Source organism: Triticum dicoccoides, chromosome 3A, assembly GCF_002162155.2.
Source record: "Triticum dicoccoides isolate Atlit2015 ecotype Zavitan chromosome 3A, WEW_v2.0, whole genome shotgun sequence".
Lineage (NCBI taxonomy): Eukaryota > Viridiplantae > Streptophyta > Magnoliopsida > Poales > Poaceae > Triticum > Triticum dicoccoides.
The window spans coordinates 693,107,017-693,123,294 of NC_041384.1; the positions used below are offsets into that span (position 1 = coordinate 693,107,017).

Here is a 16,278-nt window from a genome sequence, read left to right on the forward strand (position 1 = left end):
GCACCTTTCTCGATCTACGCGCCTGTTTTTCTTCCCTCGCGCGGCCAGTTTTGCGCCTGATTGGGTGCCTGTCAAAGCTTAGGTTGGATAGTTCCGGTTTCTCCGGCTTATACTTCATTCAGTTTTTTCTGGTAGCTGTAGTTGGTTGTTGCTGTCGTGCTGTATGATGTAAATTCCATAGTTCTTTCTGCCCAGATTGTTACTGAATTTGTGCGGCTGCGCGGTGCTTTACTACACTACACGTGTTTATTTCTAATATCTAGGCCCTAGTTCATCCAGAATATTATGTATTTATTGGTTCTGATGACATAGTACTTGTAAAGCAATTGCCAAAGTTCTGACTTTGAGACAAACGGGAAACCAGAAGCTACGCGTATCTTGGGACAGCGGGATATTGAATATTCAAATCCTAATGCATCCATAATTTTATGTACCTTTTGATTCTCATACCATATAGTAGTAGTAAACGCCAAATCTGCAACTTTTAGACACTGAGAAATCGGAAGCTACACATGTTTAAGGACAATGCGGGGTACTGACTACTGATTTCATAGTTACTCTGATGTTCATGTTAGGGGCAAACAATCTTCTTTACTTTATCATCTGGCAAATGAAATTGTAAAATTACTTCTCTTTTACAAATCATGGTTTTCAAGAAATGAACTTCATAAGTTGTTTGAATGTATTTGTATATACTTTTGTAATATTGCCAGTTTTGCATGTTTGCCATCTTGCTGTGTCATTACCTTGCTTTAGACCCTCGATGTATGCTACAATGACTCTCTTTTACCCTTCTAGGAAATAGTTAATCTATTGACTAATCTTAAATTTGATTGTTTCTTACAGGCTGCTGGTGCATTGTCTATCAAGATAGGTGAGTTGTTTCTCTGCATCAATTGGATTCAGCTTGGCTTAACACTTTTTTTGATACATCAGTAAAAACACAATAAACTGACACAAGCATCATGAACTATAATATTGACAGACACTGAAAATTTTATTGGATTTAAGGAACTAAGGTTGAATCCTTCACTCATCACTCATGTCACAGCTGGCAAAATTAGATGACTAGTGCTCAGGCAACAAAGATTTTTAAAGATTATTGCACAATATCGTAATTATTGCCTGCTATTGAAAGCATTTCTTTTATAGCGTTTCAAATTTTGTAGGTAAAAAACCAAGGGATCTGTTGAATCCGAAAGCAGTTAATTTCATGCAGTCACTTTTTGCTGTGAAAGATACTCTTGGCAAAAGAGAAACTCGTGAAATTAGCGCACTTTGTGGGCTTACTGTTACACAGGTCTGCTCCTTTTCTCTCATGTGCTGTTATTCTGTTTGTACCTTTATGTCTTATATGCCTGTTTATGTGTTCTTTATACACTTTTCTTATGATTGATTTGGAATGGAATTACACCTTCATCTTTTCACCATATACAAGTAAACAGTAGCCATTGAACTGGGTTCAAGTTTAACAGTATCTCTATATTTCCCCCCTTTTTATTTTAGCTTGATTGGTTGCAATGTGTTTGGTTCCTGTGTCAAACATGAGCTTATGATATCATTTGAATTCCCTTTTCCGTGAGTTGTTATTGACAAGCTCTTCCTCAATGGTTATTAGGTAAGGTTTTTTTTTGCAAGTCAGCGTACACGAGTAAGAAAAGCTGTCCGTTTGTCACGAGAGAAAGCACTCAAATTGGAGGCATCCAAGACAGCACTCAAATTGGAGGCATCCAAGACGGCTACCAATGTATGCTCCTTGAACAGTGAGCAGACACCTCTTGACATTGAGACACATGCTCAAGTTGTCGAACCTTTGAGTACTTTAGAACCATTGGAGATGTTCCAAAGCTCTTCACAACTAGTGGAGGTCCCTCAGAGCTCTCTACAACAACCAGAGGTCCAGCAGTGCACTGCAACCCCAATCCCTATCACCCCTACGGGAACAATCCAACCAACTGATGCTAAGATTAATCCAGATTCTGTTCAAAAGGAAACCAAACAAGAGGAAGTTGCCCCTGGTGTTGAGTCAGAAGATAAAAAGTTTTTGGATAGTATATTTGCCCTAATGCGGAAGGAGGAAACATTCTCTGGACAGGTCAAGTTGATGGAATGGATTCTTCAAATAAATAATGCTACGATTCTTAGTTGGTAAGATATAGGTCTTATAGTATGTACAGAGCTTGAAATGATTATATCATTCCTAGCTTCACATTTCCAAGAACTGTGCAGGTTCTTAACAATGGGCGGTTTGACTATTGTGTCAACATGGCTGAGCCAAGCAGCTACTGAAGAGCAAACAACTGTTATTCTCGTCATTTTCAAGGTTCTTATTTGTGCCATCTGAGCATGTATGTATATGTGTATAGCATGTATTTTGAACTATCATCTCATTGCTGTAGGTGCTTCTTCACCTCCCACTACATAAAGCTTTGCCCGCCCACATGTCAGTTGTATTGCAAACTATTAACAGATTGCGGTTTTATAGGACACAAGGTGTGTAGAAACTGCCACAAGACTTACATTTGTATTGCATGATCTTTGACATCAGAAAGACAATTTCTAGTTTGATAATGTTTCAACTTTCAAAGGCCTAATCATGTTGTTAATTTCTATATTTGCTTCCCCAGTACAGTATTGTTGAGATGCATTTTTCCATCAGAATTAGTTCTAGCATTTTTTGCATTTCTTATTGCACAGCTGTATGAACTTATGCATTTATTGATTTTCTTAATTTCCTGGGGTGCTTACTAATACATATCTGATTTTTGAAGATCAGACATATCTGGCAGGGCCAGAAACCTGCTCTCCAGATTGAGTAAAGTGCTCGTACGGAGTCAGGCATCGAAGAAACCTCAAAAAGATTTAATCTGTAAACAAAGGTGAGTTCCACATTGTTTGCTATTACCTTTTCTCTAGGTTTCCATTGTGGTAATTTATTTTCTATTACAGGATAAGTGAAATTCTCCACGATGAGTCCTGGAAATCTGAAGTTGATATTACTGTAAGTATCTAAGCAATGATATATATATGCGTCGGTAGATTCACATGTTCTGCAATTTAATCGCTGTGTTCTATCAGGAGGAGATCCTTGCCTTGACTGAAGGTGCAAGTGAGAGCAGGTGCGTTTTTACATCTCACTATGGTTTCTTCTTTGAATTAGTTTAAACTGTAGAAATGCTAAGTGATTTTCATTACCTCTATTTTGTTTGGTAAATTTTTGTTTGGCTTGGTCTGTGTGGCATTGTGCAGAAAGCCTGAGCCCAAGAAAACTCCACTGCTGCTCACTGCTTCTGCTGATGAGTCGTATAAAAAGAGTCCTGTGCAGACAAGTATCCTTTTGTTATGTTTAAGTTCACCACTACCAGTTTTACTTCTCTTTCTGAACATATTTTTGTCTGTGCCTGTGTATAATATGCTATTATAGGATTTTTTCCAACCACATTCATATTATAGTCATCCTTCGCAAATAGTAGTGTCTACTTAACTAATCTGTACTAAGATCTGGTGGCTTTAGTAGTTTCATCAGTATCTTGCACTTCTTATATAAGGTCCCTTTAGGAGCTTCTCAATTTTTGTTTTGTCCTTGGTTGGTGTGTGTTGTGTCTGGTTAATTTTTTTTGATAACATATCTTATTAAATTGGTATTACTAATAGCTTCCTTTTCAGTTTTCTCTCCAGTTACAGCTTGTGTACATATAGGTCCTCAAAAGATAGTGTTGCTGTCTATTGTTGTTTTAACTGTATAAATTGGATGGTTCATGAATAAAAATAACTAGTACACATAATTGTGCATGTAGACTTCATATTGGTTATTATTCATTATGATTGAGGTCATCTTCAAATTGAATTTTTTACTTTGTTACTTCAGTTATATTGACATTTATCATATCTCAAACTTGTGTGAATTTCCTTAGCTAATTTACAGAGTCCAAAGAAAGAAGAAAAGTTCAACTTGTAGAACATCCAAATCGGAAAGCTGCTGGCAAGAACGCTCATTCTGCAAGGACCATATGTACAAATAATAGCAGACCATTATCTGCAGATGATATCCAAAAAGCAAAGATGCGTGCCATGTTTATGCAGGAGAAGTATGGCAAGGTTGACACAAGTAAAGTGTCTGATAAACCTGAGACGACAGAAAATAAAAAACCCTCTGGCTTGGTCAACTCAAATGAGCCCCCTATGCCCAGAAGTCCCCTCACATCAACTGCTAAACAACCTGTTGACCCAAGCCCATCAACTTCTATACAGAATGCTGTACCTTTGTCTGATAATCCAGAAATCCTGGCCACTCCGAAGCTAAACATAGCTCTCAGAGAGACCCCCATAGAGAAATTGGATTCCAAGAGGGTTCATTGGCAGATACCACCAGGTATACCTTTGCTTTGTGCTCCCTCACTTGCCCAATTTCTTAAGAGTATTGGGTCTATCCGAGTTCAATAAACTTCTTTGGACAACAAGAGTCAGTGAAGTCGTATGGTTAATGGAGTGTTTGGCGGCTTAAGAACTTGGGAGTGCATTGTCTTTTGTTTGTAACAACACCCTAAGCTTTTGTGAATGGCGTAAACCATAACTTATATCAGGTTTGATCTCCAAAATCAATATATGGAATGAATCTCCTTCAGTTGAAACTTGAAACGGAGAAAACTGCACCTCAACATACCTTTTGTGTTACACATGACCTGGGCGTGTGTCATTTCTTTTGTTTGATCTCATGCACGCCAGTTATATGTGCATTTTCAACGCTATGAGTAACTCATCTAAGATGTACATTTGAACCTAAGACGGGTAATCAAATGAAGGTTATCCAAGACACAGGGTCAACATTGCGTACAATTTTCTGCAATGGCACAAGAAATTAACATTTATGGTTTCCCATGTATCATATGAACATGCGTGTAGTACCATGCTTTCAGGCTGCATCGCTAGTTACTTAGTGTACTTGTAGGAAGTATGCTGAGTAAATCGACAACGGTTTATACTTGGACCAATGTGTTTATACAGTTCCTGAGCATATCGATCTGGAAGAACAAAAATAATGATGAAAGTGGATCATGTGCCTGGCATAGCATGTGACCTGAAAATCTGCATCATATATGTTGCGTCCAAATTTTTGGCCATTCAAAATTCATACACAAGATGACAAACAAGTACTCCTCTCATAGCACATTGAATAGTTGTGGTTTGGCCTGGCACATGCCATGGCGGTGCCCAGTGCGTGTGACCTACACATATATTATGCATCTAGTTCATTAAAAAATATCCAGCATAATCCACTAATAGCCGCTTTGTGTATTAATGTAAAATTACTTGCTAAAAGCAGTAGCCATTCAGGAGGTGTGTTTTACTTCATAATTCGCTATTTTCTGGCAGTTGTAAACTGTTCAATTTCTTTTCTGGGAGTTTGCAGAGCAGATGAAAAGCTCTGGGGTCCTTTGCTTATATCAAATGCTACCCCATGCTGAAGTTACATGGACCATCAAGAAATACAATGTTGTTTATTTAAATATAAATCATGTTGCCTGTTCCTTAATTTGCAGTGCACATGGGGAATTGTATGTAAGCGTTCTTATAATTTGGTCTTATTTGACCTGCAGCTGTGTGACTGACTGACTGTTGTAGGCCTACCTGTTTCTGTATCAGAAGCAGCCACTTCTTGGCCCTTCGAATTTTGATACTTATTTGCAGCAAAATACTCCCTCCGTTCCTAAATATAAATATACATCTGTATGTAGTTCATATTGAAATCTCTAAAAGGACTTATATTTAGATACGGAGGGGGTATATATTACCTGACACTTGACATTGACGTAAATGGACTACCTAGCGATTTTTTTCATTATTACTTATCATACAAACAACTCGGCTCACTAGGAAGATATTTCACAGAGATACCGTTATGCTGTCGGCGATTGCTGTTTCAACAACTGTTAACAAAATCATAGTTTTTAAGGCGGTAAGGCGACCTAAGGCGCTGGGGGGGCGCCTTATCGCCTAGGCGACGCCTAAGCGCCTAAGGCGGACGCCTAAGCGCCTAAGGCGGGCATATTTGTAAGGCGCTGGGGGGGCGCCTTATCGCCTAAGCGTCGCCTAAGCGTCCAAGGCGGGACGCCTTAAAAACAATGAACAAAATAGAAAAGCTGTGAAATTGGGTTTAAAATAGCTGCAAGTTTGATAAATAAAGGAACTAAACTGAGGATCTTGATAGCCAAACCTTAACATGAAGAAGCAACGGGTTGAATGATGTGATCCAGCTATTTTAGCCAGTTGAGGTTAAATACAAGGAACTTACCAATTGATACCATTGCGTTTTGCCTGCTGCAGAGATTAAAATGTTCTTGCTTCTTTAACTTTCTAATTCTAATATTTTATTAGGCTGTTACCTGGAACATGACCTATGCTCTATTGGTTTATCTGTTCATTGTTTGAAGTTTATTATCTCCTATTGCAGAGGTGTGGATAGACCCCTCGTGGAGTGTTAGTGCCGGGGAAAACAGCAAGGAGCTTGACGTTCAGGCACAGAGAAATCGACGTGAGAAGGAAACCTTTTATGCAAGTCCAAAGGACATCCCATCGAATCCCAAGGACCCATGGGATTCGGAAATGGACTTTGACGACAGCCTGACCCCAGAAATTCCAATTGAGCAGCCACCAGATGCTGACACTATGGAGGTGGATAGCGTCGGAGCTGCCCCTCCAAACATGGTTGTTCCTGGTGAGATCCAGCAAGTTGGATCAACCTCGTCGTCATCTCTGACAGTCGCTTCTGGTGCAAATGGTGCAGCTTCTGAGCCAGATCTTGAGCTGCTTGCAGTGCTGCTCAAGAATCCACAGCTTGTATTTGCTCTATCATCTAACGAGGTGGGGAACCTGCCAACCGAGCAGACTGTCGCCCTCCTGGACATGCTGAAGCAGACTGGCCTTGGACTTTCGGAGCTGGTCAATAGTCTGCCCAACGGTGCTGGGGTTCCAAACAAGCCTGAATCCGTCCCTGAAACTATCCCTACTTCACTTCCATCACCGACTCCTCCAAAAGATCTTCCAGCAAGTGTTAGTCCGCTGGCTCTCTTTTTCTTTTCTTTTTCCAGTGTCAAGGCTGTCACTCTTTGTTCATGTATATATGTATGTTATCTTTGGCAGGTGGGCTGGAGATCTGATTTTCCGACGCATGTGAGGGCCCCAAACTTGCAGCAGGCGCAGTTACCAAATAATGGAAACACACCTTTTGCAAGCGAAGTGCACCAAAGCTTCTCAAATGTTGTTAGTCCGTTGCCTTCACAACCCTATACTTCAGTTTCTGCCTTGCCGGCACACATCCAAAGTAACGCCCCGTCTTTACAATCTCAGTCGGCGATCTCAGTAAATTCGCTGACTCAGTATGCTGCGCCCGTGAATAACATGTTGGATAGAACCTTGGTACACCAGCATACCCAGCCATATGGCTTGGCGTCTGATCATGCTGCAGTGGCCATCCATCAGCAGCCAGCGGTAAATAAACCAGCCCATGAATTTCAGAACATGTCAAACTCCGGTCTAGCACGTTCCTTGACGCCCGAGCCGAATGCCGCTTATGCGACATTCCCCTGGCAATCTGGTGCTGCTACTGTTGCAAGCACTGGACGGAGTACAACACCTGATCAGTGGGCCGACCGCGTAACCAATTCATATAATGACGCGTCAGCGCCCTATCTTAACCAGAGTGCTTACAGCAACCAAAGCTCATACGATGCCTATGGTTCTTCTACGTCAGCCTCATCCCAGGGACTGAACAGAAATGGTTACACCCAAACAACGTCAGAGTACCAGATGTTGGGGCGTAACGTTCGCCAGCGACACTCGCTATCCCCTGAGCCAGGTTCCGCTAGAGTATATGGTGGCACACCAGGGTACATTCCGGAGGTGTCGAAGCTGGGGAATTACGGGCAGCAGAGCTACAATCCTCCTGTGGCGTCAAGGGACTGGAGTTCCGGGCAGCAGAGTTATACCCCGGCTGAACCATCAAGGGACTGGAATTCTGGGCAGCAGAGCTACACCCCGGCTGAACCATCCAGTGACTGGAGTTCCGTGCAGCAGAGCTACACTTCGGCTGAATTATCAAGGGACCGGAGGTCCGGGCAGCAGGGCTACACCCCAGTCGAGCCTTCAAGGCAGTGGAGCTCGGGGCAACAGAGCTACACTCCAGCTGAACCTTCAAGGCAATGGAGCTCCGGGCAGCAGGGCTACACTCCAGCTGAGCCTTCAAACCAATGGAGCTCCGGGCAGCAGGGCTACACTCCAGCTGGGCCTTCAAACCACCGGAGCTCCGGGCAGCAAGGCTACACCCCAGCAGAGCCTTCAAGGCAGTGGAGCTCGGCGCAACAGGGCTACACCCCATCCGACCCTTCAGTGCAGCAGGGCTACACCCCCGCCGAGCCGTCGAGGCCGTGGAGCACGGCCAGCCAGGGGGCCCAAAACCCTGACACATCAAGGCAATGGAGCGGCGCCGGGAAGCAAGACTATTACAACACTCCGAGCGACGGCCGGAGTCCGTATGACCAGCGGCGGAGAAGACGATGGGAGTGAGTTGTACATTAGCTAATTCTTTTGGGGCTCCCTCCCTCATTGTGTGATGTTCCATTCGTTAATTGTGGTGGTCCTCTGCGATTGGCGCCGAGGACGTCGAGAAAAACTATACATCATGTAATGTCAGTAGTAGTAGTAGCTGCAGGTGGATGATGGAGAACAGAGGGAAACAGGAAACTTATAGTAGAGAGGATAGGTATGCATCCAATGATAGCCAAAATTTTCTTTCCGCCGCACGCGCGTCTGCCATATTGGGCGATCTGTCTCCGTCTTCGGCGTCTTGCGCGTTTTGTGTGTGCTGCAAAGGGAGTGGGGAAGAAAAGAGGTGGCGCGTGCCATCCAGGGAATGTACCTTGTTCTTTATTCGCATCGTCAATCAATTAGGAGTAGATGCTTGGTGTTTTTTCAGATCTTTTCATTGTTGTGTTTCATTTCCGAATTCCCAAAACTTAGGGACAGAGAAAGGATATTGATAACCAGCCAACGTCAGATTTTTAGATATGGCAAACCGAGCATATTTTATGGCAAATTATGTTGGCATGAAGATATCAATTTCCTTTAGCAAACACAGATGGTGGATCTATCGGTACCAGATTATACACCAGGATTTGTCGTGCCATATAAACATTTGATTTGCCGTGCTTAACCGGCGAACGTCAAATCCTTAACAATTCTGATAAAAAGTATCAGTTTTGCTAAAACACATCTAGATGTGCCATGAGTATCGCACATCTAAATTCCATGTCATTGATCTTACGTCGAGATTCGTGTGAATATTTTCTTTTTCTTTTTTCTTTTTCTCTTTATGTTTGATTCACTCACTTAGATGTGTAATAACTAGAGCACATCTAGATGTGCCTTAGACACACCCAAATATAGGTTAGTGTTCAATGACGTCTTTATACTACATGAACAGTAGAAACATAAGATTCTTTCCCGAGTGATTAGAGTGGATACAAATGTTCCTATTGAAGGTAGTGCAAATGAATCCTAAGAAAAGACATGTTTGATTTAGGTAGTAGTATATAATCTGGTACTCTGTCTGTAAAGAAATATAAGAGAGTTAGTGAAAAAAAAATCAAATGTTTATATGGCACGACAAATCCTGGTACATAATCTGGTACCCTGGTACTTTGGAGGCCGAGCTCCATGGAGCTCGGTTTTGAAAAAAATAATCAAAATTCCTCAAATTTCATATTTTCTACATTTCAAAAAAATCTGAAAAAAATAAATGCAGATATACATGGAGGAATAAACACATTTGTGTAAATTTTCAGGGCAAAATGCGTTGAAATGAGAGCTGTGAAAAAGACAAATCTTGGGCTTTTTAACATATGATACTATTCATCCTCCCAGGCTATGAATTTGTCTTTTTTGTATACATTGTATTTCAACGTATTTCATCTTGAAATTCTACACACATACACATAACATCCTTATTTACTTACACAATTTTTTTCATATTTTTTGAAACCGAAAAGTTTAAATTTTGATTTTTTCAAAAAAAGGCATCCATGAAGGCCGAGAGCCAAACGCCCGTTCTCTTTATGAATGCTCTTATATTTCTTTAGAGGGAGTATATTATAGTGTGGTTATGCAAAGATCCATGTCTGTCCTTAATTTAACTCATACATTAAACAATAAACTAACATTTTTTCAAGAAAACTTTCGATCTATTCTTCAATTGTCAAAGTAGTAAAAAAAACACCAGAAGTAAAAATTACATCCAGGTCCATAGGCCACCTAGCGACGACTACAAGCACTGGAGCGAGCCGAAGGCACGCCGCCATCATTGCTCCTCCCTCATCGGAGTTGGGCAACTATTGTTGTATTAGACAGTCGGGAAGTCGTCGTGGTAAGGCCTATAGGACCACCACACTAGGACAACAACCGCTGCCGATGAAGAGAATCGTAGATCGGAATGATCCAACCTGTAAACACACATAGGTAGAAAAACGAAGACCGGATCAAGACGGCTCCACATAAGACAAATTTCGATCGGATCCCATGAGATCCGCCAGAAACACACCTTCACACACCCTCCGACTATGCTAAAGGCATTGTCAGAATGGGGGCTAGGCAGGAAAGACCTTATTCTATCTTCAAGAATCCGCCGCCACCTCGTCTTCTTGAGCATGCCACAAACCCTAACAAAACTCATAAAAACACCTAAAAACGGAGCCCTCCTGCTGACAAGTGTCGGGATCCACCGCGGCTCCATGGTCCAAGGATCGTAGGAGACTAGGTGGACCGGTGGGGGCGCCGGCGAGAGACATGAAAACCCTGGATGAGAGTTTTCACGAGGGAAGGAGGAGGATTACGAGGGAGGCACGCACCTCCGTGGGTTCCAGCCCACAAGTGCAGAATTATTGGGGTGCGGCACCGAATAATCTTATCCACTAGATTATGATGAACTGACGGCATGTATGTATGCAACTTGGTGGACAGTTCTTCTTGGTCACTGAGAAATAGCAGCAGTTCCAACAAGTTACAAGAACGGTTTCTTTTGCCATCTGTAGTAGGCACACACACACACACGCGATCGAAATGAGATTTATTTCACAAACCATGCATGCATCCATACATGGTACTACTACTCCCTTAGTTGCACTGAATGCTGCTCCTGTGTGGTCGCAGAGACGACGACTTGCCACAGTTCTGTGTGCAGCAGCAGTAGGTCATGAAGGGGAAGGGGGCGCAGTAGCCCGCGTCGTACCCTTCCGCCCGGCACGGCTTGTTGCAGGTGCCGCGCTTGGCGCACAGCCCCCCGTGCCACGTCTCGCTGATCTCGCCGCAGATGATGTATCCGGCTGCACCCCATCATCATCACCAGTTGCCACGATTAGCCACGAATTATGATCAATCAATCCAAAGAATGAATGAATGAAGAAAAGAAATTATTACTACGTACGAGGGTGCTCAGCAACGGAGTCAGGGATGTCCCGAGCGCAGTTAGCCATGGCGATGATCAGCAGACACACACTCAGCTTCATTAATAAGCTCTTCTTCATCGCCGACCACGCTCCCATGGCCATGCCTATGCCTATGCCTATGCTTTGGTTACTCCTCCCCCCCTTCCAATATCCGCATATATAGTCTAGGGGTTCAGATGTGCAATAATGTGTTAGATTTATCCCACCATATAGCTCTTCTCAATTATCTAATAGTTTCCTTATGGCTACAACATTAGCTTTCTCAAATCACACGTTGTCATAGCCAAATTTATTTCATAAGATATCTATGGCTTACGTACCACGTACATCATTCCTTTAGGATATATTCACATGTCCCGTTTCTTGTTTCTTGCAGACTACAAAGACGTGTATGATGTTTGACAAGGTCAAACTTTGTACGATGTATCCCCAGCATTCATCTTATAGGTACGAGATATAATGATATATGTTTGTCGGATAGTGTGGGTAACATCTATCTATCTATCCGTCCGTCCGACGGTCGGTCTGTCTATCTGTGTCTATCTATTCTATCTGTCTATCTATCTATCTATTTATTTATTTATCATTATATACTAAAAGCAAAATACAGTGTCTCATAGAGGTATCACATTAAGTCACTCCATCCAAATTAACCTAGTCATTGATTCTTAAATTTGTGGCTAGACTTTCATGCAGAACTATTAGTCATCTAACCATGTCAATGTAATCATCTTCATGATTTATATTGATTACTGTATATACTAAAAGCAAAATACAGAGTATCATTGAGGTACCAAGTTAAGCCACATCATCCAAATTAACTTAGTCATTGGATCTAAATTTATGGTTAGATTTTAATGCAAGATTATTAGTCATCTAACTGTATCGGGGCAAACATGTTCATGATTTGTATTGAGAAGGTTATATTCATATATGGATGTGGTTGATCAGGTGTGGAAACGGATTACCCAAAAGACGTATCTATTTAGTAAAATATAAATCTAATTATATTGTAAAAGAAAAATACAGGGTCTGATAGAGCACTAGTGCAAAACCAGGCTATAGCACCGGTTCGTAAGGCCCTTTAGTGCCGGTTCTGGCACCGGCATTAAAGGGTGGGGACTAAAGGTCCCCCCCCTCCCCCCCCTTTAGTACTAGTTCTGCACGAACCGCCGCTAAAGGGCCACCACGTGGCACGAGCCAGCGCCGGGGGCGGGGAGACCTTTAGTACTGGTTGGTAACACCAACCGGTACTAAAAGTTTTGGGGGTTTTTGGGTTCAGGATTTCTTTTTTCCTTTAATTTTGTGTTTTCCATTTAATTCTTTTTCATTTCCTGCTATTTTACAATACTACATATTGTACACGTTATGCATATATATAAATAGAATTTCTCGTAGAACCGATCATATATATATATACATACATACATACATACATATCATCGAATGTCTCGCACCATCCATTCACACATACACATGTATACATATACAATTTGGTATATACAATTTCTCCTACATGGAGGCATTACTGCGGTAGCGGGTAATGGTATTCTCCTTTGGAATCTATGACATGGTCGAGCAAAAATCCCGCTATTTCCTCTTAAATTGCTCGTACACGATCCTCCGATAGGATCTGATCCCGCACCTCATCGAACTTTTAAGAAGAAGATCAATATGCATGCATTAGTTGTGTGATTAGATATCGGTAATGATGTAAAAATTGTGAATCGTGTTCTGGCAAACGTACCCATAGCTGTCTATCAGATGTGCTCCTTTCGGACATCACCATGAGAATGTTCTCGCAAACGTAGTACACACATAAATCATTCCCCGGCGTCTGCCTCATGGCCTTTACGAGAATAGAATTTCAATCAGATAATAATTAATCAAGCATGATAATTAATGATATTGAAACTAGAATTAAAGAGATGGTAGCTAGCTAGTACTACTTAATTACTTACCTTGGGTCGATACCAAAGCAGCTTTTGTTTCCATTTGCCTGGAACCGTTTTGATGTACTTTTGCCAAGCCCTGCCCGCCGGCAAAGAAAATAAATAAAGGAGTTATTAATTAGTTGATATCAGGAAATGACGAACTAAAGAGGCCGACATATAGTTCAATAATGATTGAAATTACCTGTCAATTATCCCCTTCACGGTTGCGTAGTCACTAGATTCTTGAAGTAGTGAGTCCAGTACTTCAACTTTTCCTTCGTCAACTCGAATGTCTAACAAGATCCAGTGGTAACTGCATGTGCATACGTTTGCATGTATAAATTAAGCAGGCATGCGCATAACACTCATCAACTACCATAAACCCTATACACTTATTAATATCTAGCTAGGAATTAAACAAAAACAAAATTTGTAGTATAATACAGTGTGACTCACCGGAAGTTGTAAGGAAGTAGTATATCTGCATTGGTATTGAGGCGCTTCAAGAACTCTAGCATTTTTTTATCTACGTCGGCTCGATACCATTCATATGACCATGTGTATTCATTAATGGTATTTGAGTCAATGAACCCAATGCCATAGCGTCCAGCTTTTTTCATTTCATAGATCTTCACCCTGTGCATAATACCAAAAAAAATTATAATGAGGATAATTACAGGTAATATAATGATCAACGAGAGCACCACAACTAGCTTCAGACTTAAATTACAGAAAGAAATCACTTACAAACAATAGCAACTGACGATAGATTTTTCGAGTGCGTCTTGATTGAATAACTAAAACAGTTCTGAATACTCAACAGACAGAGCTAGCTGATGGAAGTAATGTTCTTCCTTGACTTTCACCATAAGGGACTCTTGATTGTTAGTCTTGGTAATTTCATGTATCATTGATGCAATTCATACATTCTCATTGGGAGCTTCTTGACCTCCTCAGGCTTGACCAAAGGTTCGCCGCGGACATATTTCCGTTTTAGCTCCTCTTTAAAAGTTTCCATGGGCTCCAAGCCCAGGAGTTGTTCTACAATGCATTCGATCTCTTTAGCATGCCTTATATGGTCGTCGGTTATTACCAGCTGATAGGCGCCGGTACTCGCATGTGTTGGTACAATGAGCGGGAGGATTGATTGCACCGCCTGTTCTCTCAGCCGGGGAACAGTTTTCCCGCTATTTTGGCAGCTGCTTGGCTTGAGCTTGAGCTCGACTCCTTCTGTTGTCGTGCTCGATGTGCCTTTCTGATTTGGCGCTCATAGTTTGAGTCAACAGGCTTGGTAGCTGGTTTTCTTGGCATATGAATAAAGTGGTCAAGGATTTCCTCAGGCACTTTCTCCTTTGGCGGCGGTGGCGGTTTCGATCCAAAATGGGCGTCCACTTGGGCCTTCATTATGGCTGCGTTTTGCTCCTCGATCATGTCGTAAGGCCTCTACGGAAGAGGCGCGAGGCTTGGACCATATTGAAATCGCTTGCCTCCACCTGTACCTCCTGTACTACCTCGACTTGTAGTGCTACGCACCATAGCTCCAGCGGTTCTCTTCCGCTGTTGAGCTGGCGGAGACGGCTGACATGGATGACTTGGAGGAGAAGTGGACTGACACGGTGTCGGACTTGGAGGAGGAGGAGGAGTGGGCTGACGCAGTGCCGGACTCGGAGCAGGAGTGGCCTAACGCGGTGCCGGACTTGGAGGAGGAGGAGTGGCCTGACGCGTTGGCGGACTTGAAGGAGCAGGACTGTGCTGAGGCGGTGGCTAATGATCACTTGGAGGAGCGGGAGATTGCTGACGTGGTGGCGGACTTCGAGGAGGAGTCGGCTGACGCGGTGTCGGTTGCCTTGGAAAGATGATGCAATCCTTTCTTCATAGGATGATATGATGTTTGGCCTCTCCCAGTGTGTGCTCCTCGTCACCTCCAGGAATGTCAAGCTCTAGCCCCGAATATTGGTCCACCACTTCATCAACCACGACATGAGCATAGCCAGCTGGAATCGGGTTGCAATGGAAGGTTGCTTCGGGGGAATTTGTATAAGCAACATCGTCTGCCACCTTCATGGATATGTTCTTCATTTTGAAGTGTAGCTCACAATTAGTGTTCTCCATGATGTCATCCACAGGGTATCTATCCAGCAGCTGTGGCTCGCTTGGGGTGGAACCCACACTGCTTCTCAGCATGGATGGGACGGTGCTATCCAATGCTGGATCATGCGCTAGCTGCTGCCACTGCTGAGACCCCCTTTCTTGGCTAAGTGAGTCGATTTGCTGCTGCTGCCGCTGGAATTAGAGTGCCAACTCCGTGTGCTTTGATTCTAGGCCTTTAAGGTGTTCTACTTCCTGCTTCCTCTGCTCCTCCTCCAGCTTCCTATTCTTCTCCTCCTCCATCTTCCTTCTCGCACGGCTTCTGTAGTCGGCGTTCCAGTCCGCAAACCCCTCATACCACGGAACAACGCCCTTGCCTCGTGTTCTTCCCGGGTGTTCAGGATTTCCCAGGGCGCGCGTAAGCTCATCGTTCTCTCTGTTGGGCGTGAACACCCCAGTTCGAGCCTCTTCTATTGCAATAAGTATCTTATCTTCGACTCCTTTAAGACTTGCCCTCTTCGAAACCTTGCCTGTCTTCGGGTCCAACGCCCCCCATGCGCATAGAACCAAGTCCTAACCCTGGGGGCCAACTCTTAGTAACTGGAGTGACCCCTACATCCACCATCTCTTGCTCAGACTTATCCCACTTAGGCATTGCCACCGCGTAGCCACCTGGCCCCAGCTTATGGAACTGCTCCTTTTTTGCGGCATTGGCCTTGTTTACTCTCGAGCGTTCCTTAGATAATTCCGATTCCTTGAAT

At 42.9% G+C, this 16,278-nt stretch overlaps 2 protein-coding genes across 2 annotated transcripts in view; one reads left to right on the forward strand and one right to left on the reverse strand.

The window, feature by feature from the left end:
* The window catches only part of LOC119272917 (homeobox protein LUMINIDEPENDENS-like), a 9,486-nt gene extending 516 nt beyond the window's left edge, over positions 1-8,970 (forward strand). The window contains exons 2-14 of the mRNA XM_037554264.1: positions 714-721; positions 847-874; positions 1,170-1,300; positions 1,619-2,148; positions 2,230-2,323; positions 2,400-2,493; positions 2,777-2,879; positions 2,950-3,001; positions 3,079-3,119; positions 3,250-3,329; positions 3,926-4,372; positions 6,452-7,050; positions 7,141-8,970. Coding sequence (XP_037410161.1) covers positions 714-721; positions 847-874; positions 1,170-1,300; positions 1,619-2,148; positions 2,230-2,323; positions 2,400-2,493; positions 2,777-2,879; positions 2,950-3,001; positions 3,079-3,119; positions 3,250-3,329; positions 3,926-4,372; positions 6,452-7,050; positions 7,141-8,562 — 3,629 coding nt within the window. The 3' untranslated portion in view covers positions 8,563-8,970. The remainder of the gene's footprint in view (positions 1-713; positions 722-846; positions 875-1,169; positions 1,301-1,618; positions 2,149-2,229; positions 2,324-2,399; positions 2,494-2,776; positions 2,880-2,949; positions 3,002-3,078; positions 3,120-3,249; positions 3,330-3,925; positions 4,373-6,451; positions 7,051-7,140) is intronic.
* Positions 8,971-10,991: 2,021 nt separating this feature from the next.
* Positions 10,992-11,626, reverse strand: LOC119273088. The gene is made up of 2 exons (XM_037554381.1): positions 11,474-11,626; positions 10,992-11,372 (listed from the first exon to the last, which is right to left on the reverse strand). Exons 1-2 carry the CDS (start codon positions 11,595-11,597, stop codon positions 11,164-11,166), a joined length of 333 nt encoding a protein of 110 aa, XP_037410278.1. The 5' UTR covers positions 11,598-11,626; the 3' UTR covers positions 10,992-11,163.
* Between the last annotated feature and the right edge of the window lie 4,652 nt (positions 11,627-16,278).